The sequence below is a fragment of the Macaca mulatta genome, chromosome 16 (genome assembly GCF_049350105.2).
Source record: "Macaca mulatta isolate MMU2019108-1 chromosome 16, T2T-MMU8v2.0, whole genome shotgun sequence".
NCBI classification, from domain to species: Eukaryota; Metazoa; Chordata; class Mammalia; order Primates; family Cercopithecidae; genus Macaca; species Macaca mulatta.
The window spans coordinates 7,006,931-7,034,444 of record NC_133421.1 but is presented as its reverse complement, the minus strand read 5'-3'; the positions used below and the strand labels follow the sequence as shown (position 1 = coordinate 7,034,444).

Sequence of the window (27,514 nt, the reverse complement as noted above, 5' to 3'; positions counted from 1 at the left end):
ACTGTGGCCGGGCGCGGTGGCTCACGCCTGTAATCCCAGCACTTTGGGAGGCCGAGGCAGGCAGATCACCTAAGGTCAGGAGTTCAAGACCAGCCTGGCCAACATGGTGAAACCCCATCTCTACTAAAAAGCCAGGCGCAGTGGTGCATGCCTGTAGTCCCAGCTACTCAGGAGGCTGAGGCATGAGAATCACTTGAACCCAGGAGGTGGAGGCTGTGGTGAGCCAAGATCACACCGCTGCACTCCGGCCTGGGTGACAGAGCTAGACTCTGTCTCAAAAAGAAAAAAAGAACAGTTGTATTGTTTGATTGGTAAGATTCTTAGGTGAATTCTTCCTCATTTTTTCAGATGATAAATACCACTGTGACTTTATTTTCACCCCAAAAATGCAGTTAAATGAGAAAACTTAAGTAAGGGTCTTCATGATTCTGGGATTGACATCTGACTAAGGGCCTTGTCCAGCTTGCTGGATGCCTTATTGCCCAGAAACCACTTGCATTGCAGCAGTTACCAGGCAATGCAGGGATGGAGCTGGGACTCCTGATCGCTAGGCCTGTGTCTCTCCCATTACCAGTGTTCATCCCTCAAGCTCTCTTGTAACTTCAAGGTGCCGGCGCTGGTCAGAGGCTGCTATCAAAGATACCAATTCTGGCTGATTTAAGCAGAAAAGGAATACACTGAAAGGTTATTGACTAACTCATAGACTTAGCAACAAATTTTAGCTGGGGAGAGGAAATAGTGGCCCAGTGACTCAGAGAAACCAAGGGCAGGGCCAAGGTCACATCAAGAAAATATGGAGACAGGCTGCAGACACAGCTACTGTAGGACCCTCCTGCCCAGGAGCGACTGGACTCTTTTACTTACTTTCTTTTTTCCTTTTTTTTTTTTTTTTTTTTTTTTTTTGAGACAGGGTCTCACTCTGTCACCCAGGCTAGAATGCCGCAGCACAATCTTAGCTCACTGCAACCTTAAACTCCTGGGTTCAAGTGATCCACCCACCTCAGCCTCCTAAGTAGCTGGAATTATGAGTGTGCACCACCACACCTGCCTCCCACTGGACTCTTCACCCAACTGCTACTACCAAAATTCTCTCTCTCTGCATCTGTGTTTCACCGCTCTAGACTTGAGGTCCCAGTTAGGGACAACCACTTAGTCAAGTATTGGTGACACACTTGTGTCATTGATGCCAGGGAGTAGCAGCATCCTGAGTTGGGGGCTCGGCTTGCCTCCTGCCAAGACCCACGCAGTGGGGAGGAGGAGGCTCTTCCTAAAAAGAAGAGTTTGAATGGTGAGTGGCCAAACACCTTGGTCACTCCATTTTCCCACTGCCCCTTCCTCCTCCTTTTTCTCTACCTGCCCAGTCAAACCTGCCAGCGTCACTCTCATGGAGAATCCACACCAGCACAGGCAACTAAAGGTTCTATATCTTTCCCAGCTCCCGGGCCAGGGGCTGGGTTTGTGTATAAGTTTGGCTCAAGGGTGATCCTTGAGCTCCCACTGAGGAGTTCAGCAATCCTAAGTGCTCCCGCCTAGTGGCACAATTTCCCACAGCCTCCGAAGGCCCCAGGCCTAGAAATGCCCTCTTCCCCCTGCTGGGTGTCTCAGCCTGTTCAGGCTGCTATAGCAAAATACCATAAACTAGGTAGCTTATAAATAACAGAAATTTGTGGCCGGGCGCGGTGGCTCAAGCCTGTAGTCCCAGCACTTTGGGAGGCCGAGACGGGCGGATCACGAGGTCAGGAGATCGAGAACATCCTGGCTAACACGGTGAAACCCCGTCTCTACTAAAAAAATACAAAAAACTAGCCGGGCGCGGTGGCAGGCGCCTGTAGTCCCAACTGCTCGGGAGGCTGAGGCAGGAGAATGGCGTAAACCCGGGAGGCAGAGCTTGCAGTGAGCTGAGATCCGGCCACTGCACTCCAGCCTGGACGGTAGAGCGAGACTCCGTCTCAAAAAAAAAAAAAAAAAAAAAAAAAAAAAAAAAAAAAATAACAGAAATTTGTTTCTCACAGTTCTGGAGCCTGGTAAGTCCAAGATCAAGGCGCCAGCAGACGTGGTGTGTTGGTGAGAGCCCTCTTCCTCATAGAGGGAGCCTTCTAGCTGTGTCCTCACAGGGCGGGAGGGGCAAGCAGGTTCCCTTGAGTCTCTTATATAAGAGCACTAATCCCATTCATGAGAATTCCACCCCCATGACCTGATCACCTCCCATAAAAGCTTCACCTCTTAATACCGTCACCTTGGGGGTTAGACTTTCAACATATGAATTGTAGGGGGACACAGATATTCAAGACCATAGCACTGGGCTCCCCCAAGAAGGTACCTGAGCCTAAGCCCTGGGATCCTACCATACCAGCAAATCCTGACTCAGTAACAACACTAAATCTGTGCCTCTTAGGCTGGACGCAGTGGCTCACACCTGTAATCCCAGCACTTTGGGAGGCCGAGGCAGGCGGATCACCTGAGGTCAGGAGTTCAACACCAGCCTGGTCAACATAGTGAAACCCCGTCTCTACTAAAAATACAAAAATTAGCCGGGTGTGGTGGCGCGTGTCTGTAATCCCAGCTACTCGGGAGGCTGAGGCAGGAGAATCGCTTGAACCCAGGAGGCAGAGGTTGCAGTGACCTGAGATTGCTCCATTGCACTGCAGCCTGGGCGACAAGAGGGAAACTCTGTCTCAACAAAATAAATAAAAATAAACCTGTGCCTCTTGAATCCATTCTTTGACAGGGGGTCATGTGGACACATCCCTGTTCCAAGTGGCCCACTTTAAAGAGGAGGGGATGCTCCTGGAGAAGCCAGCCAGGGTGGAGCTGCATCACATCGTTCTGGAAAACCCCAGCTTCTCCCCCTTGGGAGTCCTCCTGAAAGTGATCCATAGTACCCTGCGCTTCTTTCCCGTCAACTCCCTGGTGTTGCTTTACCACCGCCTCCATCCTGAGGAAGTCACCTTCCACCTCTACCTGATCCCAAGTGACTGCTCCATTCGGAAGGTGACACTAAGAGCCAGAAAGGCCGGGCCACGGTGGGTTAAACACAAAATGCAGCCAGAGAGCCCCCTAGAGGGCCTTTAACTGGGACTAAGGATGGGCCTCTTGTACAGGAGAACCTTGAAGTGGGTGGACAGTTCGTCCCTTCTCAGTCGTGGACTCGTCTCCCATCTTTGGACAGTTTCTTGCAGCCCCTGTCCAGGAATCAAAGGATTGGAGGCTCCCATGCCTAAAACTGTAGCCTTTCCCCATTCTAACTTCTCTAACAATAACCCTGTTCCCATCCTGAGGATAACAAAGACCAAGCGAGGGCTGCCTGTGTAGCAGTGCATGCGGGGAGGGAGGCAGGGGTGATAGAGTCCCACTCTGTCCACGCAAACACACAGATGCACCATCTCCCCATTCAGACCACATTCCACGGGGCAGAAGCCTCCCTTAATCATTGTTCCCTATGTTCCATAGGCCATAGATGATGAAGAAACGAAATTCCAGTTTGTGCGAATCCACAAGCCACCCCCGCTGACCCCACTTTATATGGGCTGTCGTTACACCGTGTCTGGGTCTGGTTCAGGGATGCTGGAGATACTCCCCAAGGTGAGCAGCTCAGCGTCAGCCTCTTCACTGCGAACAGAAGTCCTACCTGGGAATGCCTGTGGGGCAGGTCTCAGAGCTTTCCCAGGGACGGGATAAATCGAGGTGGAACAGAAAGTGAGTGGGATTTAGGGAAAGTGGGAATGCTTCCAAGACTGGGAGAAAGAAAGTTCGGAGAAGGGAGGATCACATGCAGGATGACAAGGATGATGGGGTTTGACTTGGGGACACTGGGAAGTGTTTGAGCTATAGGTCATCAGTGTCCTCTAGTCCACCACCAGGAACGAACCTGTAGTTGAACACACTGGGTTTATTACTCATTGCAGTGGCAGAACACATATTATGGGGAACCATGGGGTGTCTCAGGAAAGGGTGTTAGAATCTGCTGTAGGATTTGGGCCTTGGTTACATTTGAGGAAGATCTAAGGAAACGAAGATTTTCTTTAGATTGGGTGTCGGTTCAGGCCACACGGAGATTTGTGGAAGAACATTTCAGGCAGAAGGAAAGTGTGCAGAGGCGTAGAGGTGGGAGCAAGCTTGACACCTCCAGATGACAAGAAAGAGGTCAGTATAGCAAGAGATGAGTCAGATTAGAGGCAGGGTCTTCCAGGCCTCATCTGCCCTATTGGCCTTGGTGTGCAGTTTGCACTTTGTTCTAAGTGCAATGGCAAGCTCTTGAGGGTCATAAACATGCTAATACGAGACCTGATTTGCAGCCGGGCGCAGTGGCTCACACCTGTAATCCCAGCACCTTGGGTACCAAGGTGGACAGATCACTTGAGGTCAGGAGTTCGAGACCAGCCTGGCCAACATGGTGAAACCCTGTCTCTATTAAAAATACAAAAATTAGCTGGGTTGGCCGGGCGCAGTGGCTCACGCCTGTAATCCCAGCACTTTGGGAGGCCGAGGCGGGCGGATCACAAGGTCAGGAGATCGAGACCACGGTGAAACCCCGTCTCTACTAAAAATACAAAAAATTAGCCGGGTGCGGTTGTGGGCGCCTGTAGTCCCAGCTACTCGGGAGGCTGAGGCAGGAGAATGGCGTGAACCCGGGAGGCGGAGCTTGCAGTGAGCCGAGATCGCGCCACTGCACTCCAGCCTGGGCGACAGAGCGAGACTCCGTCTCAAAAAAAAAAAAAAAAAAAAATTAGCTGGGTGTGGTGGTGTATGCCTGTAATGCCATCTACTCAGGGGGCTGAGGCAGGAGAATCACTTGAACCCGGGAGACAGAGGTTGCAGTGAGCCGAGACTGCACCACTGCACTCCAGCCTAGGTGACAGAGCAAGACTGTGTCTCAAAAAAAAAAAAAAAAAAAGAAAAAAACAAGACCTGATTTACTTTCATAAAGATGCCTCTGGCTGCTGGGTGAGAATGAATGATAAGCAGGCAAGAGTGAAAGCAGAGAGACAAGTCAAAAGGCCATTATGGGCCAGGTGCAGTGGCTCAGTGGCTCACACCTGTAATCCCAGCACTTTGGGAGGCTGAGATGGGCGGATCACGAAGTCAGGAAATCAAGACCATCCTGGCTAACACAGCAAAACCCCGTCTACTAAAAATACAAAAAAGTAGCGGGGCATGGTGACAGGCACCTGTAATCCCAGCTACTCGGGAGGGTGAGGCAGGAGAATTGCTTGAACCCAGGAGGCAGAGGTTGCAGTAAGCCAACATCGCCCCACTGCACTCCAGCATGGGCTACAAGAGCGAAACTCTGTCAAACAAACAAAAAGGCCAGGTGTGGTGGCTCATGCCTGTAATCCCAGCACTATGGGAGGCTGAGGTGGACAGATCACCTGAGATCAGGAGTTCCAGACCAACCTAGCCAAGATGACAAAACCCAGTCTCTACTAAAAATATAAAAATTAGCCAGGTGTGGTAGTGGGCACATGTAAACCCTGCTACTTGGGAAGCTGAGGCAGGAGAATTGCTTGAACCCGGGAGGCGGAGGTTGCAGTGAGCCGAGATTGTGCCACTGCACTCCAGCCTGGTCGATAGTGCAAGATCCTGTATAAAAAAAAAAAAAAAAAAAAAATGCTGTTGTGGTTGGGTATAGTGACTCACACCTGTAAGTCCAACACTTTGAGAGGCCATGGTGGGAGAATTGCTTAAGGCCAAGAGCTCAAGATCAGCCTGGGCCATGTAGGGAGACCTCATCTCTATGAAAAATGAAAAAATAAGATGGGTATGGTGGTGCACACGTGTAGTCCCAGCTACTCAGGGGGCTGAGGCACTTGAGCCCAGGAGTTCAAGTCCAGCCTGGGCAACATGGAAAAACTCCATCTCTCTTAAAAAAAAAAAAGAAAAGAAAAGAAAAAAAGACAAAACAAAAAAGAAAAAGGCTGTTGCAATACTGCAAGTTACAGTTGAAGGTCACTTGACGAGGAAGGTAGCGAGGGAGATGGAGAAAAGTGTATGAATTCAGGGTTGATTTTGAAGGTAAAGCCAACAGGACCTGCTGGATGGCCTGTGTAGGGAAGGAGTTAAGCATGATTCCGAGTTTGGAGCCTGCATGCTCAGTGGATGGTCCTGTTCTTTACTGAGTTTGGGGAAACTGGAAAGGGAGCATGTTTGGAAGACAGTGGGGAATCAAGAGTTCTGTCTTAGCTGGGATTTAGGAAAAGGGATGGATATAAATTTTTGTCAATTGAAAGTGGGTGGAGTTTGGGATCCATTGGGAAGACAGGCTTTGGGCTGGAGAAATGAGGGTTTGAATTCAAGGTGGGGGAAGTGAAGGAAGAAGGATCTGGCTTAGGATTATGAGCACTACGTTTAAGGACGAGCCCTGACTTACCCTTGAGGTGCTCAGTTGTGTCCTCATCCTTCTGTGGAAAATTGGGAAAAGAGCAGTTTCTGAAGGTGGTAGTTGATTTCAGTACAGGGATCATCGGAGTGTCCCTGTGGAACCAAGCAGAGCCAAGAAGATGTCAGGTGGGGAAAAACCTTCCATGCAAGATGAACAGGGTGGCAACTCAACTCTTTGCCTCTTCAGGAACTGGAGCTCTGCTATCGAAGCCCTGGAGAAGCCCAGCTGTTCTCGGAGTTCTACGTTGGCCACTTGGGATCAGGGATCAGGCTGCAAATGAAAGACAAGAAAGATGAGACTCTGGTGTGGGAGGCCTTGGTGAAACCAGGTAAAACCAGGACAAGTCCACAGAACTCAGAGGTGGGAGGAGAAAGAAAATCAATGAAGTAGCTGGGCACGGTGGCTCACGCCTGTAATCCCAGAACTTTGGGAGGTTGAGGTGGGCAGATCACAAGGTCAGGAGTTCAAGATCAGCCTGGCCAATATGGTGAAACCCTGTCTCTACCAAAAATACGAAAATTAGCTGGACGTGGTAGCGTGTGCCTGTAGTCCCAGCTACTCAGGAGGCTGAGGCAGAAGAATCACTTGAACCCGGGAGGCGGAGGTTGCAATGAGCCGAGATCGCTCCACTGCACTCCAACCTGGACAAAAAGGGAGACTCCGTTCCAAAAAAAAAAAGAAGAAGAAAGTCAGTGATAGAAAGTCTGTGTGTGGGGGATGGGGGGTGGGGTTGGGGGAGGGCGTGTGCATTATCACAATTTACTGATGAGAAGAAATAGCCCACAGGAGGTAGGAGGTAGGTGGCTTTCTCAAGTTACATAACAGTTGTTATGACTAGAATTTAAACCTGAGTCAATCTGACCCTCTAAAATTTATGCTCTCCCCCATGTACAATGTGTCTTCACAGTGCCCTTGAATTAACAGATGTCGACATCCACAAAGCTTTTCACTAAGTTTTTCATGGTAGTTTGGATGTGAGGTGGAAGAATAAGACCTAGATAGTCATATGGTTGTATGGGTTTAGCCGATTTGGCAATTTCAGATACTCTCCCTGTATCGCTCAGTGTTTTTGAGGTGGACAAGAGGAAATCAAATAATACATTTTCTGGGATAGAGAAAATGTATGGACTCTTAATCTAGTACCAACACTCTAAGAACCCAAACCCTCCAAACGGTCCTTCTAGGACAACCATCCCTAGTCAGCTGTCAAAAAATGGTGAGTCTACCTCCTGAGCCGCAACAAGCTGGCTTCACAGTGTAGTGGAAAGAGGATGGGCTTTACTGAGTCCTGGCTTGGGTGCAAACACAGATGGAGAACTAACCAGCCCCAGCTTCAGACCTGGATTCAAATCCCACTCCAGCACTTACTTGCTGAGTGACCTTGGGAAAATTACTTAATTCATTTGAGTCCCTTGTCTGTAAAAAGAGGATCATAATGACTAATTTGTAGGAATGTTGGAAAGATTAAATAAAGCGATGTCTATACATTCCTCATGCAGTAATCCTTAACAAATCGTAGCAATATTATCTTTTTCCTCATGTTAAGCCAGTCTCTGCCTCTTATCAGTCTTAATTCTGTCCCTTGGAACTCATAGAAAAAGTGTATCTCCTTCCCCATGAGAAAGCCATTTAGATTCTGGAAGACTGTAGTCATAGCCTTCCTGATGACTCTTGTTATACAAGTTACACATCTCAGCTCCTTCCATCGTTCCTCTGCTATTTTGGTTTGTAAATTCTTTGTCATCCAGTCACCTCCCTCAGCAGATGCTCCAGTGTGGGAATGAGTCAGAATTGACCCCTGGACTGTCCAGTCAGCAGAGAGGATGCGAAATACCCTCCTTTCTCCACCCACATGGATCCTGTGCTCCTGGTACCACAGCCTCAACTCTCTCCCCTGTGCCCACCTCCCTGAACTGTGAGATCACACTGAACTTGGAGCCTGCTCAGCCTCTCAGACCTTGTACATATGAGCTGCTGTGAACTTCCCCTTTCTCTCCTTTGCAAAGCAATTTTTAAGTCCCTTCATTTTTGTTGTCGTCTGTCTTTTCTGTTAAAATTCATTTGTTATTCGCATGTCCTAAGATTGCTTGATCTTGATTCTAGATTCTGACATCCAATTCCAGAACATACACCTTTGGTTGGTGCCAGTCTAGAAGGCTAAACAAGAACAAGGAAGTAGATTTCTGCTCAGAACAAGGAGGTGCTAAATAGTTCAAGCTGTCTAGCAAGGGGTTTGGTTAGTTCACCAGGGATACAGTTCGGGCCAACACGGGATTAAAACCAAGTCTGGGATGTTGTAGGAGAAATTGCTATTGCTCATTTGGATGCCTTCTCTCTATTACTGTATGATCACAGCTTCTGGGCCTCAGTTTCCCCATATGTATAAGGAAGGGATTCACCTAGATAACCTCTAAGGACCTTTCCAGCTCTTACTCCAGATTCTACCAGAATTTGTCTGTGACTTTTTTCTAAATTGAAGAAGCTCAGAAGTGAGTGGGAGCCTGGAGGTGTACTGTGTGTGTGTTAGTAACTTAGCACTGTTTCAGATCATCTTCATCTCTGTGTTCCTCCAGGAGATCTCGCACCTGCAGCTACTCTGGTCCCTCCAGCCCCCATAGGTCAGTAACAACTCTCAGAGACCACAGGAGGCAGTGGCAGTTCTGGGGTACTGTCTGGTTCTTGGGGGAAGGGAAGAGAGAAAGGAAGGGACTCATCATTGCAGACCTCACAAGGGGTCAGGCCCTGGAGAGTGGTGCATGGTCCCTCCCCATACCCTTTTGTCCTATCCACAGAGACCCTAGAACTCCTTATCTGACAGCCTCCAGTGCACCCAGCAGGAACTCCACTCCCGATCCCCACTCTGGCAGAATGCCAGGCTAGATGCTGGCATGAGGGAGGGCAGAAGTGCATTTCTGGAGGCAGAAGGAAGCGAGGGATGTAGAGAGGAGAGAGGAAAGGGCTTAAGATGGGGATTGGAGATGGAGGCTGTGGTTGGAGCCCTTCTTTGTTCATTGCCAGCCTTACCTTCACCTCTGGATGCCCCGGGGTTGCTGCACTTTGTGGACCAGTATCGAGAGCAGCTGGTAGCCCGAGTGACATCGGTGGAGGCTGTCTTGGACAAACTGCATGGACAGGTGCTGAGCCAGGAGCAGTATGAGAGGGTGCTGGCTGAGGACACCAGGCCCAGCCAGATGCGGAAGCTGTTCAGCTTGAGCCAGTCCTGGGACCGGAGGTGCAAAGATCAACTCTACCAAGCCCTGAAGGAGACTCATCCTCACCTCATTATGGAACTCTGGGAGAAGGGCAGCAAAAAGGGACTCCTGCCACTCTGCAGCTGAAGTATGAACACCAGCCCTGGAGTCCTGGCTTTGCCTGACCCTTCTTTGGGTCTCAGTTTCTTTCTCTGCAAACAAGTTGCCATCTGATTTGCCTTCCAGCACTAAAGTAATGGAACTCTGATGATGCCTTTGCTGGGCATTATGTGTCTATGCCAGGGATGCCACAGGGGGCCCCAGTCCAGGTGGCCTAACAGCATCTCAGGGAATGTCCATCTGGAGCTGGCAAGACCCCCACAGACCTCATAGAGCCTCGTCTGGTGGCCACAGCAGCCAAGCCTAGAGCCCTCTGGATCCCATCCAGATGCAAGGAGGAATAGGAGGGACACGGAACCGTCTGCCTCTGACCGTGTCACAGGGTGAGCCCCAAAACTGGGGTTCAGCGTGGGAGACCACGTGGGTTCTTGGCTTTGTACAGGAAGATCTACAAGAGCAAGCTGACACAGTAAAGTGGAGGGAAGTTTATTCAGAAAATACAGGCGTATTACAGCTCTTTGAGAATTTGCCTAGCAGGCTTTCCATTTTTACCAGAAAACCCCTATAAATTAAAATTTTTTTACTTTTATTTTTAAATTTAAGAATTAAAAAATACATAAAAAAGAAAAAGTGAAAATAAAGGAATAAAAAGTTGCATACTCCATTTAGTTTTCAGCTGTTATTCCGTCCAGCCAGCCCAGAAGCAGCCTCCGGGGAATTCCTGCAAGGGATTACTTCAAACCATACCAACATGGGGCTGGCTGGGATTCCCAAAAAAAGCAGCACTAAATTCAGAGCAATCCGTCCAAAGCACTGAATAGGGACACTGACACAGAGAGTGGGGTGCAGCGTATCTCTGAGACTAACAGCAAGAGAAAAGGGATTCTACCTACATATTCCTGCAGCAAGAGGGTCAGGTATGCAGTTTGTGGGAGGGTTTAAGGAATCTGGCTCAGGGCTGCAACCAGTTTCCTTCAGTGTTTTTGACAACCACTGAGATACCTTTTTCAGCGCCTCAGAATGTTCAAGGCCTCGGTTTGGGTTCCAGCCTGCTGGGAAGAACCTGCAGCTGGCTGGGTCACAGAGCAGTCAAGTCACTCTGTGATTTTCAGTCAGGTCACAGAAAGAAAGCATGGGTGAAGGGACGTGGGGGATCCAATCTACCTTCTGGAGAGATTGACTTTTTTGCTTATATCACATTGGAAACATGTTCAGCAAACGTGGCTGACTGTGAGAATCTTCCTCTGGAGATGAGACTGTTCCTGAACTTTTGTATCCCAGCTCTTATAATGGAAGTGGAGTCTAGCAGGACACCCACACTTTGAGAAAAATGTTCTTTACCTAAGATCCAGGGGCTGTTCTCTGGTCTCAGGTAGGATAAGCCTATGGAGGAAGCATAAACAAGGCTGGGAACGGTGGCTCACGCCTGTAATCCCAACACTGTGGGAGGCCAAGGCAGGTGGATCACCTGAGGTCAGGAGATTGAGACCATCCTGGCTAACATGGTGAAACCCTGTCTCTACTAAAAATAAAAAAAAAAAATTAGCCAGGTGTGGTGGTGGGCACCTGGAGTCCCAGCTACTCGGGAGGCTGAGGCAGGAGAATGGCATGAACCCGGAAGGTGGAGCTTGCAGTGAGCTGAGATTGTGCCACTGCACTCCAGCCTGGGTAACAGAGCGAGACTCCACTGGAAGGAAGGAAGGAAGGAAATGAGGGAGGGAGGGAGGGAGGGAAAGAGAAGGAAGGAAGGAAAGAAGGAAGGAAGGAAGGAATGAAGGAGGGAGGGAGGGAGGGAGGGAGGGAGGGAAAGAGAAGGAAGGAAGGAAAGGAAGGAAGGAAGGAAGGAACCTAGTTTACACCAAGACTCTGGCTTTCCACTTCCAAAAACAAGCAAGCTATGCATAATGAACTTGCTGATTTGAACGAATTTCAGATCAGCTGCCTGGGTCAGCAGTTTTCTGCTAAATGTGGCAGGTGTACAACTTGCAAACTTGCATTTGAATTCAATGTCGTCAACTCTCTTAAGAGAGAAAAAAAATGCCCTATTTGTTTTAGACCTTCTTTCTTCTCCAAATAGCCAAGGCCCCTCATAGGAGTCCCTCAGAAGCATGGGGTGGGGGGGTTCTCTTAGGACTAAACTATTTGCTTCTATTGCCTTGCACTGCACATCACATTGCACAGCATAGTGCAATTAATCCATTCTCAAGATAAAACCCTGGATCTCTCTAGAGGAAGCTCTGGTCCTCTTCTCTGATCAGAAGGTTGCAGGTGGAGTCTGGTAGCTCAGGGCCTTCCCAAGGAACCGTCCTACAAGTGTTAGCTCCCAGCTGGAGGTGCAATAATTGTTATTGAGCAAGGGAGTCCCCACTTTCCACGCTCCCCAATCCTACTACCCACCTATCAAAGGGGCCACAGAGGGTAAGGTTACCCCCAAGGACTCCAGAAGAACTCCTCCTGAAAGGCTAGTCCCACCTCAAACATCTTGTTCCAGGCGGACCAAAAAAACACATTGAGTGATGCAGGGACATGTCAACTAAAGAAAAAAAAAAATCAAGCTTTTAAATAATTAAAACTAGTTTATTCAGAAGTCTTGCTGAAGACTATAAACTGAGGCCTTAAAGCCCAGGAGTGGTTGTCAGTTGCTCCAAAGCAGTGTCTCAGCCCACTACTCATATGCAAGTGGTGGGGTTCAGTACCTGCAAAATCACATCAGAGTGACCAGGGTGTGGGTGTACAGTACATCAGTGATCACCAAAGTACATGTGGTTATTGACTGCGGAAGTGATGCAGGAATTTTCTCCGTCATTTTGCCCGCCAACCTCCTACTCCCAAAGGCCTCCCACCCCCACCTTCCCACCTAGGCCTTGCTGGGCCAGGATACCTGCCACTGGTGGTATCCCACCCATTCAGCCTGCCCAGGCTGAGTCTGGCTTGCATACTGGCCCAGCCCACTGTTGGGCAGGCAGAGCCCACCGCAGCCCACCTGTATTACAGCTTGTACCTGAGTTTGGCGGTTCCAGAACTCTTGTCTTGCATCCAAGAAGAATATGCTGACAGTTGAAGGGTGAGAATGGATGGAGAAGAACTTTATTGACTGATGAAACAGCTCTTGGTGGAGAAGGGATGCAGGGTGCGGTGGGGTGGTTCCCCACCCCTGCAGTGGGGTGGTTTTTCCTTCTCTCAGTGTGGCTGGGTCCAGGGCTTTTTATGGACTCAGAATGGGGAGTGCCTGCTGATTGGTTTGTGAGTATGCAAAAAAGGTTAAAGTGAAGACATCACTGAAAGGTGGGCACGACAGTGTAGAAAACCAATTAGGAAAGGTGAAGGGTAAAACAGGTGAAGGGTGGGGATCAATCAGAGGAAAGATTCTCAGTCTGGTCTGAGGATTTAACTTGTAGCTTCATTTTCAGGCTTTAAACTGTCTTCTGCTTGGAGGTGGGGTTTCACCAAGGACCCACCCCTATCTGCCTAGGCATTTGACTGCCTCATGTCACTATCAGAAGCATAATCACTAACCCTGCCAGATGTTATTTTTATTTATTTATTGAGACAAGGTCTTACTCTGTCACCCAGGATGGAGTGCAATAGGAGAATCACAGCTCACTGCAGCCTCAACCTCCTGGGCTCAGATGATCTGCTTGCCTCAGACTCCTGAATGGCTGGTAATAGCAGCAGGAGGCAGTAAAATGCCTAGGCAGATAGGGACAGGTCCCCAGTGAAACCCCACCTTTAAGCCAAAGACAGTTTAAAGCCTAGCAACAAGTCCCAGGTAAATCCTTGGACTGGATTGAGAACCTCCCCTCCTGTTTGGGATGCCTTCCTCTGACTGATCCTCACCCTTCACCTATTTTACATACACCTACCCTTCCTTAATTGGTTTTTTTACACTATCATGCCCACCTTTGAGTGGTGGTTTTGTTTTAGCCTTTATTGCTTACTCACAAACCAATCAGAGTGCACTTCCCATTCTGAGCCCATAAAAGCCCTGGACCCAACCACATTAAGAAAGAGACCACCCTCACATCATCTTCAGCTGAGAGCTGTTTTGTCATTCAATAAAATTCTTCTCTGCCGTCCTCACCCTTCGATTGTCACCATAACCTCATTCTTCTTGGAGGTGGGACAACAACCTGTAACCCACCGAACAGAGGGGGCAAAAGGAGCTATAAGCTGTAGCCCTCCAGTCCTCCACCAGCACCAGGCGGCCATCCCATGCAACGGGAAGTGGCGGTGGGGATGGGCCAGCCTGGGAGGCATGGGCTGGAGTGGGACAATGGGAACAAACAAACAGAGACCCCACCATTCACAGAAATTTCCAACTGGCAAAGCAGGGTTGAGAAAAATCTTGCGTCACTGGGACTACAGGTACATGCCACCACACCCAGTTTGTTCTTGCATTTTTAGTAGAGATGGGGTTTCACCACGTTGCCCAGGCTGGTCTGAGCCCAGCTCAGCCTCCCAAAGTGCTAGGATTACAGGCATGAGCCACTGAGCTTGGCCTAGATGTTATTTTATATGTAGAAAAAGAGAAGGTTAGGAGCATTTATCTTTCAAGGAATACAGGCAAGAGTCAGGCAAGAGTCTTGCCCCAACCACAAGGTTGGGGGCCCTGTGCTTTATCCTGTTTCATTATCAAAACATCTTTCTGGAGAGCAGCAGATGTCAGAGTCAGGGACTTTGTGAAATTATTCTGGCAAACAGAAATGAGCAAACATGGCTTCTCATGTTTGCTACTTTGTCTCACAGACATCTGCCCAAATGACAAAACACTTGAGTGCACAAAATAGGATGCAGCAACAGCCCCCAAATAAGAAAAATATCCCCGTGCAAACTGTACCTTATTCTGGTGATGGCAGCTGTCAGTCATTGATTCTTCTTTTCTCTTGGGAAAACAGACAACAAAAGACAGAGAGGTACAGAAACAGAGACCTAAATGGACTAGAGAGTGTTTTCTCAAATCACCAGGTGACAAAGTAGTGAACGCCCCCAAACCCAAACCAGGGAAGTCCAGTGCCTCACCTATTTTCTTTTTTTTTTTTTTTTTTTTTTTTTTTGAGACGGAGTCTCGCTCTGTCGCCCAGGCTGGAGTACAGTGGCCGGATCTCAGCTCACTGCAAGCTCCGCCTCCCGGGTATATGCCATTCTCCTGCCTCAGCCTCCCGAGTAGCTGGGACTACAGGTGCCCGCCACCTCGCCCGGCTAGTTTTTTGTATTTTTTTAGTAGAGATGGGGTTTCACTGCATTAGCCAGGATGGTCTCGATCTCCTGACTTCGTGATCCGCCCGTCTCAGCCTCCCAAAGTGCTGGGATTACAGGCTTGAGCCACCGTGCCCGGCCTGCCTCACCTATTTTCATTCCCACCCACCCATCCAGCCCTCTTGACCCTCCTAGAGGCCTTGGTGAGCTGAAAGTTTGAGTTCAAGAACACATCAGAGGCTGGTCATAGTGGCTCATGCCTGTAATCCCAGCACTGTGGGAGGCCAAGGTGGGTGGATCACTTCAGGTCAGGAGTTCAAGACCAGCCTGGCCAACATGGCAAAACCCTGTCTCTCCTAAAAATGCAAAACTCAGCCAAGTCTTGTGGCACGGGCCTGTAATCTCAGCTATTCGGGAGGCTGAGGCAGGAGAATCACTTGAACTCGGGAGGTGGAGGTTGCAATGAGTCAAGATTGCACCATTGCACTCCAGCCTGGGTGAGAGAGAGACTCAGTCTCAAAAAGAAAAGAAAAAAAAAGGAAGGCATCAGATGGCCCTGTGGAGTGGCTCACGCCTGTAATCCCAGCATTTTGGGAAGCTAAGGTGGAGGATCGCCTCAGCCCAGGAGTTCAAGACCAGCCTGGGCAACATGCCAAGACCCTATCTTTATGAGACGTTAAATTTTTTTATTTACAAAATTAAAAAAAAAAATTTAAACGGCATCAGGTGAAAAGGGAGAGGACAGCTAGGGGCCGGGTGGCCCCCGCGTCGCAGGATAGGTCCAGGCCGCCTGGGCCTCCCATGCCCTCTCACAGCAGCTCCAGCCGCGACCTCATGCGGCCCCGCAGGGCGCGTAGCCCCGGGTGGCGCCACCTGTGAAGCTTTCTCGCCGGTGACGCAGGAGGCCAACTCGCGACCTTCGCGAACTAAGCCCGGGGTAGTTGGGGCAGAAGCCTTGGCCCGAGTGCGGGGGCGCAGGATGGGCTCGGCGGACTCGCGTGCGCACAGCGTGCGGGGCACAAGGGGGCGCACCAGAACGGAGAGACCCAGGGCACCCACGCGAGGAGGGACTCCGCCACCCACTAAGCCGCACAAGCCCCGCGTGTCCCGCCCCCTTCTGCAGAGCTCCCCCTCCCTCATCCCAGCAGGTCCTCACGTTAGTTGCCGGAAGCCTAGGAAATGTATTCCTAAATCCGGAGCCGTCTCCATGGCAGCGAGCCCCGAAGTGCAGCCAGTCTTGGAGTAGGAGAAAGGCCAGACACAAACAAGTGCGTGGAGGTGGGGGAGACACAGATGCATGTCCGCTTTGGATCCAGATTCTTTTTTTTTTTTTTTTTTTTTTTTTTTTTTTTTTGAGACGGAGTCTCGGTCTGTCGCCCAGGTTGGAAGGCTGGAGTGCAGTGGCGCAATCTCGGCTCACTGCAACTTCCACCTCCCAGGTTCAAGCGATTCTCCTGCCTCAGCCTCCCGAGTAGATGGGATTACAGGCACCCACCACCACTCCCGGCTAAATTTTTGTATTTTTAGTAGAGACAGGGTTTCACCATGTTGGCCAGGCTGGTCTCGAACTGCTGGCCTCAAGTGATCCGCCCGCCTTGGCCTCCTAAGGTGCTGGGACTACAAGCGTGAGTCACCGTGCCTGGCCTGGATCCGGATTCTGATAGCAACAGCTAGAATTCGAGAGACAGGCAGTGAGCTGGGAATCAAATTATTGACTCTACCACCCATTAAGTGTGTGATCTTGAAACAGGTTTTCAGATGTGTAAGAAGGGAATAGTAAAGCTGGCGTCAAACGGTTGTTTGATTAGGTGTGCTCATGAGTGGGAAGTTGTTCTGGGCGAGGTGGTACACAACGCTAGGCAGGCAGTAAATCTTAGCTTCTTTGGGCCTGAGGCTGTTGTAGCTGCCAGCGATAACAGAAGCCATAGAGTATCTGCTTTCAAGCAATTTATATTCCAGTGGCAAGGAGATACGATATACGCACCCACGTCTATAATCCCAGCTCTTTGGGAGGCGAAAATCTGAAGATTGATTAAGACCAGCCTGGGCGACATAGCAAGACCCTGTCTCAAAAATATATATATATTTTTTTCACGCCTGTGATTCCAGCACTTTGGAAGGTCAAGGCTGATGGATCTCCTGAGGTTAAGAGTTCAAGACCAGCCTGGCCAACATGGTGAAACTCCGTCTCTACAAAAATACAAAAATTAGCCGGGCATGATGGCGGGTGCCTGTAATCCCAGCTACTCGGGAGGCTGAGGCAGGAGAATCACTGGTACATGGGAGGCAGAGGTTGCAGTGAGCCAAGATCGTGCCATTGCCCTCCAGCCTGGGCAACAGAGCGAGACTCCATCCCAAAAAAAAAAAAAAAAGTTTTTTTAATTAGCCAGGTGTTGTGGCACATGCCTGTATTCCCAGATACTCTGGAGGCTGAGGCAGGAGGATCCCTTGAGCCCAGGCTCCAGTGAGCCATAATCATGCCACTGCATTCCAGCCATGGTGACAGAGCAAGATCCTGTCTCTAAATAAAAATAATTGTCTGGGTGCTTGCCTATAATCCTAGCACTTTGGGAGACTGAGGCCAGGGAATTGCTTGAGTCCAGGAGTTTGAGACCAGCCTGGGCAACATAGTGAGACCTTGTCTCTGTTTTAAAAAAGAAGAATAGAAGAAAGATCTTTTTGAATAGAGACACATGGCGACTTCCTGAGAATGGACATGATGGTCGAACAACACATGGAGATGATGGGAATGAGAAGTGCAGGGCAGCGGGGATCATTCTCAACAATGGTGGAAAATTGGAGTCTTCCAGGATCATTGTGTTCAGACTAATCCATCCTACATGAGGTTTTCTTTCTCTTTAGAGTGGGCCACTTGGAACAGGGAGATGTCCACATGACCCCTGTCAAAGAATGCATTCAAGAATCATGGATTTAGGCCGGGCGCGGTGGCTCAAGCCTGTAATCCCAGCACTTTGGGAGGCTGAGACGGGTGGATCACGAGGTCAGGAGATCGAGACCATCCTGGCTAACCCGGTGAAACCCCGTCTCTACTAAAAAATACAAAAACCTAGCCGGGCAAGGTGGCGGGCGCTTGTAGTCCCAGCTACTCGGGTGGCTGAGGCAGGAGAATGGCGTGAACCCGGGAGGCGGAGCTTGCAGTGAGCCGAGATCCAGCCACTGCACTCCAGCCTGGGTGGCAGAGCGAGACTCCGTCTCAAAAAAAAAAAAAAAAAAAAAAATCATGGATTTGGCTGGGCGAGGTGGCTCACACCTATAATCTCAACACTTTGGGAGGCTGAGGCAGATGGATCACCTGAAGTCAGGAGTTTGAGACCAGCCTGGTCAACATGGCAAAACCCCATCTCTACTAAAAATACAAACAAAATTAGCTGGGCGTGGTGGCTCATGCAGTGAGCTGAGATTGCACCACCGTACTCCAGCATAGGCAACAAGAGTGAGACTCCATCTCAAAAAAAAAAAAAAAGAATCATGGAATGCTTCCACCAGGCACTCTGATGGATGGTGGGAGCCCTGGGCTGAGCTCAGTGCCTTTCCTGAAGGAATCGCTCTCTGGAGGAGTAGGATTTGCCAGGTGCTAGAACCTGATGGAGGCCATGAGCAATACTTGTCTCAATGGTGGGATAACTACGGATTTGAACTTTGAGCCATGCACACACGCTGGTCCAGGCCCCAGTCCTGGAGCAAGAAGGAAGCAGGGGAAGCAGGGGAAGCAGAGGAAGGAAAATGGTCCTCTGGAACCTGTGATCACCTGTGTTGTGTCAGGCTGTATGATCGCAGGACCCATGAGTGAGTGCTACTCGCAGGTTAGCCCCAGGCAGGTAGGAATGAGAAGGAGGAGAACAGGAGGCGAAGAGGAATGGCTGGACAGGAGCATGACTGCTGGAGAGAACTTGAAGAGAAGGCTGGCAGTAGTATGGACGCTGTGCTATTGGTCAGGAGTCCTGCGGTGTTCTTGGTTTCCTAGCAACTGCTGTTAAGCAGGTAGTTGCTAGGCAATGTGGGGCCATCCCTGCGGTTAGGTAAGGACCTTTGTCTGCGTGGGCACCAATCAGACCATCACAGAGTATTGTTAATCCTGAAAATGGCCACTGGGTCCATTGCTTAGACTTTTTTCGTCTGTTAATTGCCTTCGTTGCACAGAAACTAATATAACCATGGTGTACAAGTTCTGGTCAAATGAGAAAGAAGTCACCCCATGATCTCATTATCCAAACAATACAAAAATTCTGTCTTTCCTCTTTCCATTCCAGTCTTTCTCTGCAGGAACACTTTTTCATCTTGTTATCATCCTAGTACATGGGGTTTTAAATCTTGTTTTTTTTTAACTTTGATTTAGATCATCACAAGCATCCCTCAAGCTACTTAAGATTGTTTTCAGAGGCCGGGCGCGGTGGCTCAAGCCTGTAATCCCAGCACTTTGGGAGGCCGAGACGGGCGGATCACAAGGTCAGGAGATCGAGACCAGCCTGGCTAAATACGGTGAAACCCCATCTCTACTAAAAAATACAAAAAACTAGCCGGGTGAGGTGGCGGGCGCCTGTAGTCCCAGCTACTCGGGAGGCTGAGGCAGGAGAATGGCATAGACCCGGGAGGCGGAGCTTGCAGTGAGCTGAGATCCGGCCACTGCACTCCAGCCTGGGCGACAGAGCGAGACTCCGTCTCAAAAAAAAAAAAAAAAAAAAAGATTGTTTTCAGGATAATCTTCCCCTGATGACTGCATGACTCCTTGCAGTAGATATATCATTTAATTAACTATTCTCCTCTTGTTCTGACATTGAGTTTGCTTCCAATTTTTTGCCACGATAAGCAGTACTGCAATACACGTCTTTCTGCAGAGAGCTTTCCTTTATCCTTTAGATCACTGTCTTGGAGTCAATACTAAGGGATAGGATGATTGTATCAAAGGATGTCAATAGTCTCATGACTTTCTATATTTTGCAATAGCTTCCCTCATGCTGGATGCAGTGGCTCAAGCCTGTAATTCTCACACTTTAAGAGGCCAAGAAGGAGGATCACTTGAGGCCAGGAGTTCAAGGCCAGTCTAGGCAACATAGCAAGACTCTGTCTCTACAAAACAAATTTATTTTTTATTTTTCTTTTAAGACAGGGTCTTGCTCGGTCACCCAGGCTGGAGTGCAGTGGTGCAATCTCAGCTCACTACAACCTCTGCCTCCTAGGTTCAAGTGATTCTCCTGCCTCAGCCATCTGAGTAGCTGGGATTACAGGTGCACACCACCATACCCAGCTAATATATTTTTTTTTTTTTCTGAGACCGAGTCTCACTCTGTCCCCCAGGCTGGAGTGCAATGGCACGATGTCAGCTCACCACAACCTCTGCCTCCATGGTTCAAGCAATTCTCCTGCCTCAGCCTCCTGAGTAGCTAGGATTACAGGCGTGCGCCACCATGCCTGGCTAATTTTTGTATTTTTAGTAGAGATGGGGTTTCAATCTTTTCGGCCAGGCTGGTCTCGAACTCTTGACCTTGTGATCTGCTCACCTCAGCCTCCCAAAGTGCTGGGATTACAGATGTGAGCCACTGTGCCCGCCCGCTGGCTAATTTTTTTCTTTTTTTTTTTTTTTTTTTGAGACAGAGTCTCGCTTTGTCGCCCAGGCTGGGGTGCAGTGGTGCAATCTCAGCTCACTGCAACCTCTGCCTCCCAGGTTCAAGCAATTCTCTTGCCTCAGCCTCCTGAGTTTCCAGTAGCTGGGACTACAGGCACGTGCCACCATGTCTGGCTAATTTTTTGTATCTTTAATATAGACGGGGTTTCACCGTGTTAGCCAGGATGGTCTCGATCTCCTGACCTTGTGATCCACCAACCTCAGCCTCCCCGTGGGATTATAGGCGTGAGCCAACATGCCCAGCCAATTTTTGTATTTTTAGTAGAGACAGGGTTTCACCATGTTTCCCAGGCTCGTCTGGAACTCCTGGACTCAAGCAATCTGCCCGCCTCGGCCTCCCAAAGTGTTGGGGTTACAAGCGTGAGCCACCATGCCTGGCTGAATTTCTTGATTCTTTAATGGCTGGTTTTTGTTTTCTTTTGATTTTAGAAGGCCTTAATTTGAAGACCTTTAATTTAATTTAATTTAATTTATTTGAAGACAGTTTGAGGGAGAACAATATGTCCTCATGGTTATTTTTTCCTTACTTTAGTTGAATATATCTGTAATATAATTTATGATTATAACCATTTTTATGTGTAAGCACATTCACCTCGACGTGCTACGATCACCACTGTCCATCTCCAGAACTTTCTCATCTTCCTTAATTTAAATTCTGCACCCATTAAATAATAATTCCCCATTCCTGCCTCCTTTCAGCCCTTGGAAACCACTATTCTGCTTTCTGTCTCTTTAAATTTGACTGCTCTAGAAATCTTTTTGCGCTTGCTTCTTTCATTTATCACAAAGTGTTCAAAGTTCATCCATGGTATTACATGTGTCAGAATTTCCTTTTTATTTATTATTTTTTATTTTTTATTTATTTATTTTTTTTGAGATGGAGTTTCGGTCTTGTTGCCCAGTCTGGAGTGCAGTGGTGCAGTCTCAGCTCACTGCAACCTCCATCACCTGGGTTCAAGCCATTCTCCTGCCTCAGCCTCCCAAGTAGCTGGGATTACAAGTGTCCACCATCATGCCTAGCTAATTTTGTGTGTGTGTGTGTGTGTGTGTGTTTAGTAGAGACGGGGTTTCACCATGTTGGCCAGGCTGGTCTCAAACTCCTGACCTCAGGTGATCTCTCGCCTCGGCTTCCCAAAGTTCTGGGATTACAGGCATGAGCCACTGCACCTGGCCAGAATTTCCTTCCTTTTAAGGTAAGAAAACATCCCATTGTGTGTCTATGCCACATTTTGGTTATCTATTCATCTGTTGATGGACACGTGTGTTGCGTCCACGTTTTGGCTATTGTGAATAGTGCTGCCGTGAACGTAGCTGTACGGATGTCTCTTTGAAACCTTGTTTTCAACTCTTTTGGGTATACACCTAGCAGGGAAATTGCTGGATTATCCTCACAGTTCTTAACCATTTAGTGTGGGTCAGCTTCTGGGTGGATAGAGGAATGAAAGGAGGAGAAGAATGATGTTGCTGAATTGGCTGTTTGACAATTTTTTTTTTTTTTTTTTTTTTTTTTTGAGACAGAGTTTTGTTCTTGTTGCCCAGACTGGAGTGCAATGGTACGATCTCGGCTCACTGCAACCTCCACCTCTTAAATTCCAGCAATTCTCCTGCCTTAGCCTCCCAGGTAACTGGGATTACAGGCACCCACTCCCACGCCCAGCTAATTTTGTATTTTTAGTAGAGACGGGGTTTCACCATGTTGGTCGGGCTGGTCTCGAACTCCTGACCTCAGGCAATCCACCCGCATCAGCCTCCCAAAGTGCTGGGATTACAGGTGTGAGCCACCGCGCCTGACCCTGTTTGATGATTCTTGTTCTATAGGGGCGGCACAAAGAGAAGAGGACAGAGCACAAGTAACCAAATCTGTTCTTTCTGAGGAAGATCATATGCAGAGAGCAGAGGTCTGTGTTTGTGAAAGAAAACGGGGAAGAGGATGAAAATGTCCAGAATGGTGAGTTCTGCTGGGCCCTGGAATGCAGCTGAGATGCTGGAAGCGCTGAGTTCTCTCTAGCGGGAGAAAACACACTGTGGAAAGCTAAACATCTGATGCAGAACCACAGCACTGAGCAGGAAGAAGCCATCCGTGCCCAGCTAGGCTAAACTAGACCTGCGGTAGGCTGTGAGTAGGACCAGCTTCCTGGAGGTGCAGCCTGTGCAATGGCAGTAGGCCCCCATGCTTGGGGTTTAATGCGTGGCAGTCACTGCCTTGAAATTCTTAATAATTGTATCTTTGAATGTGTGCTGTGTAAGTGAAGTCTGATGGGACCTGGAGCGTGCATAGGGGCAGGAAGGGAGGATAGGGAGGCTTGGAGCCACAGCTCATGTGGAATCCCGCCTGCCAGGTGCCACCTCACAGCCCCCAGAAAGGTTCTTGACTTCCCGCTGTCTGCCCCATGGAGCCCCAGGCTTTACTCAGCCTCCCCTTCTCTGCCTTGCTCAGCAATCACTGCTACCCCTAGCCCCAGCAGGGGACTGGGTGGAGCACAGGGATGGTCAGCATTGGGTGTGAGCTCCCAGAAGCCTCTCAGGGTGGGGCAGGCAGCTGACCCTGCATTGGGCTAGAAGTACCACAGCACCTTCAGCAGGTGACTAGGCCTATCCAGGCACATCCTGGTGTAGAGGTTGCAATACACTTGGAGGTTTCCCATCAACGGTGGGTTTGGGTAGTGGACCTGTGGAAAGGGGAGATTCCTGGCTTGACTTCCCTTCTCCTAGCCAGGGCATGCACAGAAATTAGAAATTGGCAGGAGAGAAATTCGGCAGCCAGTTTCAAAGCAACCATGGTTTCCAGAATAACGAACAGCTCTAGCCCAGGCGGCAGAGATTCCTGCAAGGTCCTTCTCTCCCACCACCCATGGACACATACATCCCACCACCACTGCCACCACCACCACCACCAAAGCTTGTTTCCTCAGCTGGGCATGAACACTTCGAGCTAAAAGTGGCCTTTGTGGCCGGGCGTGGTGGCTCAAGCCTGTAATCCCAGCACTTTGGGAGGCCGAGACGGGCGGATCATGAGGTCAGGAGATCAAGACCATCCTGGCTAACATGGTGAAACCCCGTCTCTACTAAAAAATAGAAAAAACTAGCTGGGCAAGGTGGCGGGCGCCTGTAGTCCCAGCTACTCGGGAGGCTGAGGCAGGAGAATGGCGGGAACCCGGGAGGCGGAGCTTGCAGTGAGCCGAGATCGCGCCACTGCACTCCAGCCTGGGCGACAGAGCGAGACTCTGTCTCAAAAAAAAAAAAAAAAAGGGGGGGGGCGCCTTTGTGAATTTTGCCTCTTGCTCCGTGCACACATTCTAAAGGGAACAAATCTGTTTTGCTGCAGGGTGAGGCTCAGGATGTGACCTGGGAAAGGCTAACAGGACACAGTCTTTGATGGTGAGCAAGCCTGGGGTGAGTAGCTGAGGGGGTGGGGATTGGGAGGTATACCTCTTACCCTTGGGTCAGAGAGACATGGGTTAGGACCCCAGCAGTCAGTATTTTGTTCTATTTTATTTTATTTTATTCTATTCTAGTATAGTCTATATTTTTTTGAGAGAGAGTCTCAGTCTATCACCCAGGTTGGTGTGCAGTGGTGCGATCTCAGCTCGCTGCAACCTCCGCCTCCCAGGTTCAAGCGATTCTCGTGCCTCAGCCTCCCGAGTAGCTGGGATTATAGCATGCACCACCACGCCTGGCTAATTTTTGTATTTTTAGTAGAAGGTGGTTTTGCCATGTTGACCACACTGGTCTCGAACTCCTGACCTCGGGTGATCCACCCACCTCAGCCTCCCAAAGTGTTGGGATTACAAACGTGAGCCACCACACCCAGCCCCCAGCAGTCAGCATTAGCAGCAGATTTTAGATTCCTTCACTTCTCAGCCTCAGTTTCCTCATTGGAACATTGGAGAAAATCCTGGTGCCCAGTTTAGGGGGTGATGAAAATGAAGTGAGACTGTCTCTACAGAAATGTTGGGCACAGTTCCCAGCACACAGTCAGTGCTCAGTGATTGCTGCTGCTGCTGTTATGATCCATGTGTGTCCTAGGATTCCTCGTAGAGGGGGTCACCAACACGGTCAACTGGCCATTGTCCAGAGCCAGGCTTTGGCCTCAAATCCCTGATTCCTATTGACTCAGACAGTGTATCTTTCTTCCAGAGGCAGAATGAATCCCTAAATGGATGAAGAAAGCCTATCAAAGTATAGCCCAGGAGCAAAGATCCTCCAAGAAGAGGCTTCTCTCACCTATGAGAGGGGTATGTACTCTGGGCAGGTCCCAGAAACAGGAGCTAAAGGCAACCTTTGTCCATTTGGGGTCTTTTTTTTTTTTTTTTTGAGACGGAGTCTGGCTCTGTTGCCCAGGCTGGAGTGCAGTGGCCGGATCTCAGCTCACTGCAAGCTCCGCCTCCCGGGTTCACGCCATTCTCCTGCCTCAGCCTCCCGAGTAGCTGGGAGTACAGGCGCCCGCCACCTCGCCCGGCTAATTTTTTTTGTATTTTAGTAGAGACGGGGTTTCACCGTGTTAGCCAGGATGGTCTCAATCTCCTGAACTCGTGATCCGCCCGTCTCGGCCTCCCAAAGTGCTGGGATTACAGGCTTGAGCCACCGCGCCCAGCCCCATTTGGGGTCTTTTGGCGGATGCTGGCTCCAGGCCCTGGACTCATGAGATTTTTCCTGGAACACTCAGGTGCCGAGCAGAGAGTGAAGTTGTAGCTTGGGACCTTGTGGTGACTGTCCTGTCAGGGATGTCTAGGGGTCCTAAAGTCCCTGGCCTGGGACAAAGTTAGCTCTTGTTGCTGGGCATAGGCATAGCTTGCACCAGGGTGAGGCCATGGAGTAAGTCAAGCTCTCTCAATTCCTGACAGATAGAGCCCCAGGGGTCACCTGGGCTGGGACCAGCACTGTTTTGCAATATATTCATTTCTGTACACATGCACCAGGTAAAAAATAACAAGGTATCCTAGAGACACCTGGGCCTCTGCTGTCTGAGCTCTGGATTTAGCCTCACATCTTCTCAATATGCAAAAGGCCCTGCAGTTACTAAAGCATTTTTAACACCTGCACTCCTCACCTACACCCAGCTCCACCGCAGTAAGCCTTTGCATGGTTCTGCCCAAGACCCTCTTGGTTACTGAGACCTCTCCCCTACCTGCTCCTACTTAAACCTCATAGGTCAGTTTGGGTGACTTTCTCAATGCCACAGCCTTACATAAAGCTCTTCCATCCCACTCTACATACCCTTCCATTCCACCCTGAAAACCCTCCCATTGCACCCTATACACCCTTTCATTCTAGCCTCACACCCTTCCATTCATCCATCACACAATTTCATTTCACCCTTCCTACCCTTCCATTCCATTGTTCACACCATTTCATTACAACCTTCCTATTCTTCCACTCCACCTTACACACCTTGTATTCCATCCTTGACACTCTTCCAGTCCACTACGTGTCCTTCTGTTTCTCTCTTCACATTTTCCATTCCACCCTAAGCATCCTCCCATTTCACCCTTCACACCCTTCAATTCCACCCTTCACACCCCTCCATGACATCCGTCAAGCTCTTCCATTGCACCCTAAACATCCTCCCATTCCACTTTTCAAACTCTGGTCCTTCCATGTCCTTCCATTCTGCCTTTTGCAACCTTCCATTCCATTCTTCACATTCTTTCACTCCACCTAAACCATCCTTCCATTCCACCCTCCATACCTTTCCATTTCACCCTTCATATACTTCCATCCGACTGGGCACAGTGGCTTATGCCAGTAATCCTAGCACTTTGGGAGGCCGAGGCAGGTGGATCACTTGAGGTCAGGAAGTTCGAGACCAGCTTGGCCAATGTGGTGAAACCCTGTCTCTACTACAAACACCAAAAATTAGCCAGGTGTGATGGTGTGCACATGTAATCCCAGCTACTCAGAGGCTGAGGCAGGAGAATTGCTTGAACCCAGGAGGCGGAGGTTGCAGTGAGCTGAGATCGCTCAACTGTACCCCAGCCTGGACAACAGAGCAAGACTCTGTCTCAAAAAAAAAAAAAAAAAAAAAAAAGGAACTGCACCATTTTACATTCCCAGGATCACAGATGAGGGTTCCATCTTCTCCTCATCCAGCCAACTGGAAGCCCTTTTAGCTGAGGGGGTTAAGCTGTGAGAACCAGAGTTTGCTGCTGCCATTATTCACCGCATCATTCATTCAGCAAAAATCTGAGTACCTACCACTACCTAGTAGGCTCTGGCCATGCAAGAAGTTGCTGGCAACGCTGTAAGATAGAGAGGGACAGCACCCTGGTTACAGTGTTTCAGCACCCTGGCCTTGGTTCACCCCCGACCTTTCACTTGCAGGAGGCAGGGAGTTGTCTGATGCAGTTTGAATTTGCTGCAACTAATAAAGCCGGCCAGCAGACCCCTCCAATCTACTGGGACTCAAATAAACCCAAGTGATTGTTCTCCCTCCATTCCAGGAGGGAACACCATCCGGCCTTGGAACCTCAGGTGCAACAGAGACGCCAGGAGATGCTAGTGCGCAGCAGCCTGTGGCAGTACCGGTGAAGCCAGAGAGGGCTTGGTGGATGACAAGGAGGCCTGAGTAGACCCCAGGTGGGTCTGAGAAATGGGCTTAGGTGAGGCAGGTCTTTGAAGGATTTGTTCTTAATCATATGTGAGATGCTCAAAAGGCTGGAGTCCTGCTTTTGTGGGTGAAGAGCAAGAAGAGAAAACAGGTGTACAGATACAGATGTAGATGGAGAGACAAAGAAAAAAAAAAAGGAGGAAGGCAGAGAAAGGCACCAATTCTTTAGCTGTATTATCTCTGGACGTTGGGATTGTGGGAGGCTTTATTTTACACTGATTTTGCCTATACTGTTTTCTCAATTTCCAGTTTTCTACGAAGATGATGTGTTAGCTTTTTCACGTATTAAGATTAAAATTTAAAACAGACCACACAATAAATATTTCTTTTAAAAGGAGAAATATGCCCTAGGAAGCTCCCCACGCAGCTGAGAGCCT

The 27,514-nt window shown here is 49.3% G+C and overlaps 1 protein-coding gene and 1 non-coding gene across 14 annotated transcripts in view; both read left to right on the top strand.

Annotated features, from left to right (window-relative positions):
- The window catches only part of NLRP1 (NLR family pyrin domain containing 1), a 72,290-nt gene extending 45,181 nt beyond the window's left edge, over positions 1-27,109 (top strand). For 4 of the 13 annotated variants that reach the window (XM_077969630.1, XM_077969629.1, XM_077969628.1 and 1 more), the window contains 5 exons: positions 2,729-2,991; positions 3,451-3,582; positions 6,566-6,707; positions 8,953-8,997; positions 9,398-10,354. In XM_077969630.1, the coding sequence (XP_077825756.1) occupies positions 2,729-2,991; positions 3,451-3,582; positions 6,566-6,707; positions 8,953-8,997; positions 9,398-9,717 (902 nt within the window). In that variant the 3' untranslated portion in view covers positions 9,718-10,354. 13 annotated transcript variants of the gene reach the window in all.
- LOC114673281 (U7 small nuclear RNA) lies at positions 10,194-10,254 on the top strand. The gene has a single exon (XR_003724003.1). It is a non-coding gene; the product is annotated as a U7 small nuclear RNA (small nuclear RNA).
- Positions 27,110-27,514: the final 405 nt, after the last annotated feature.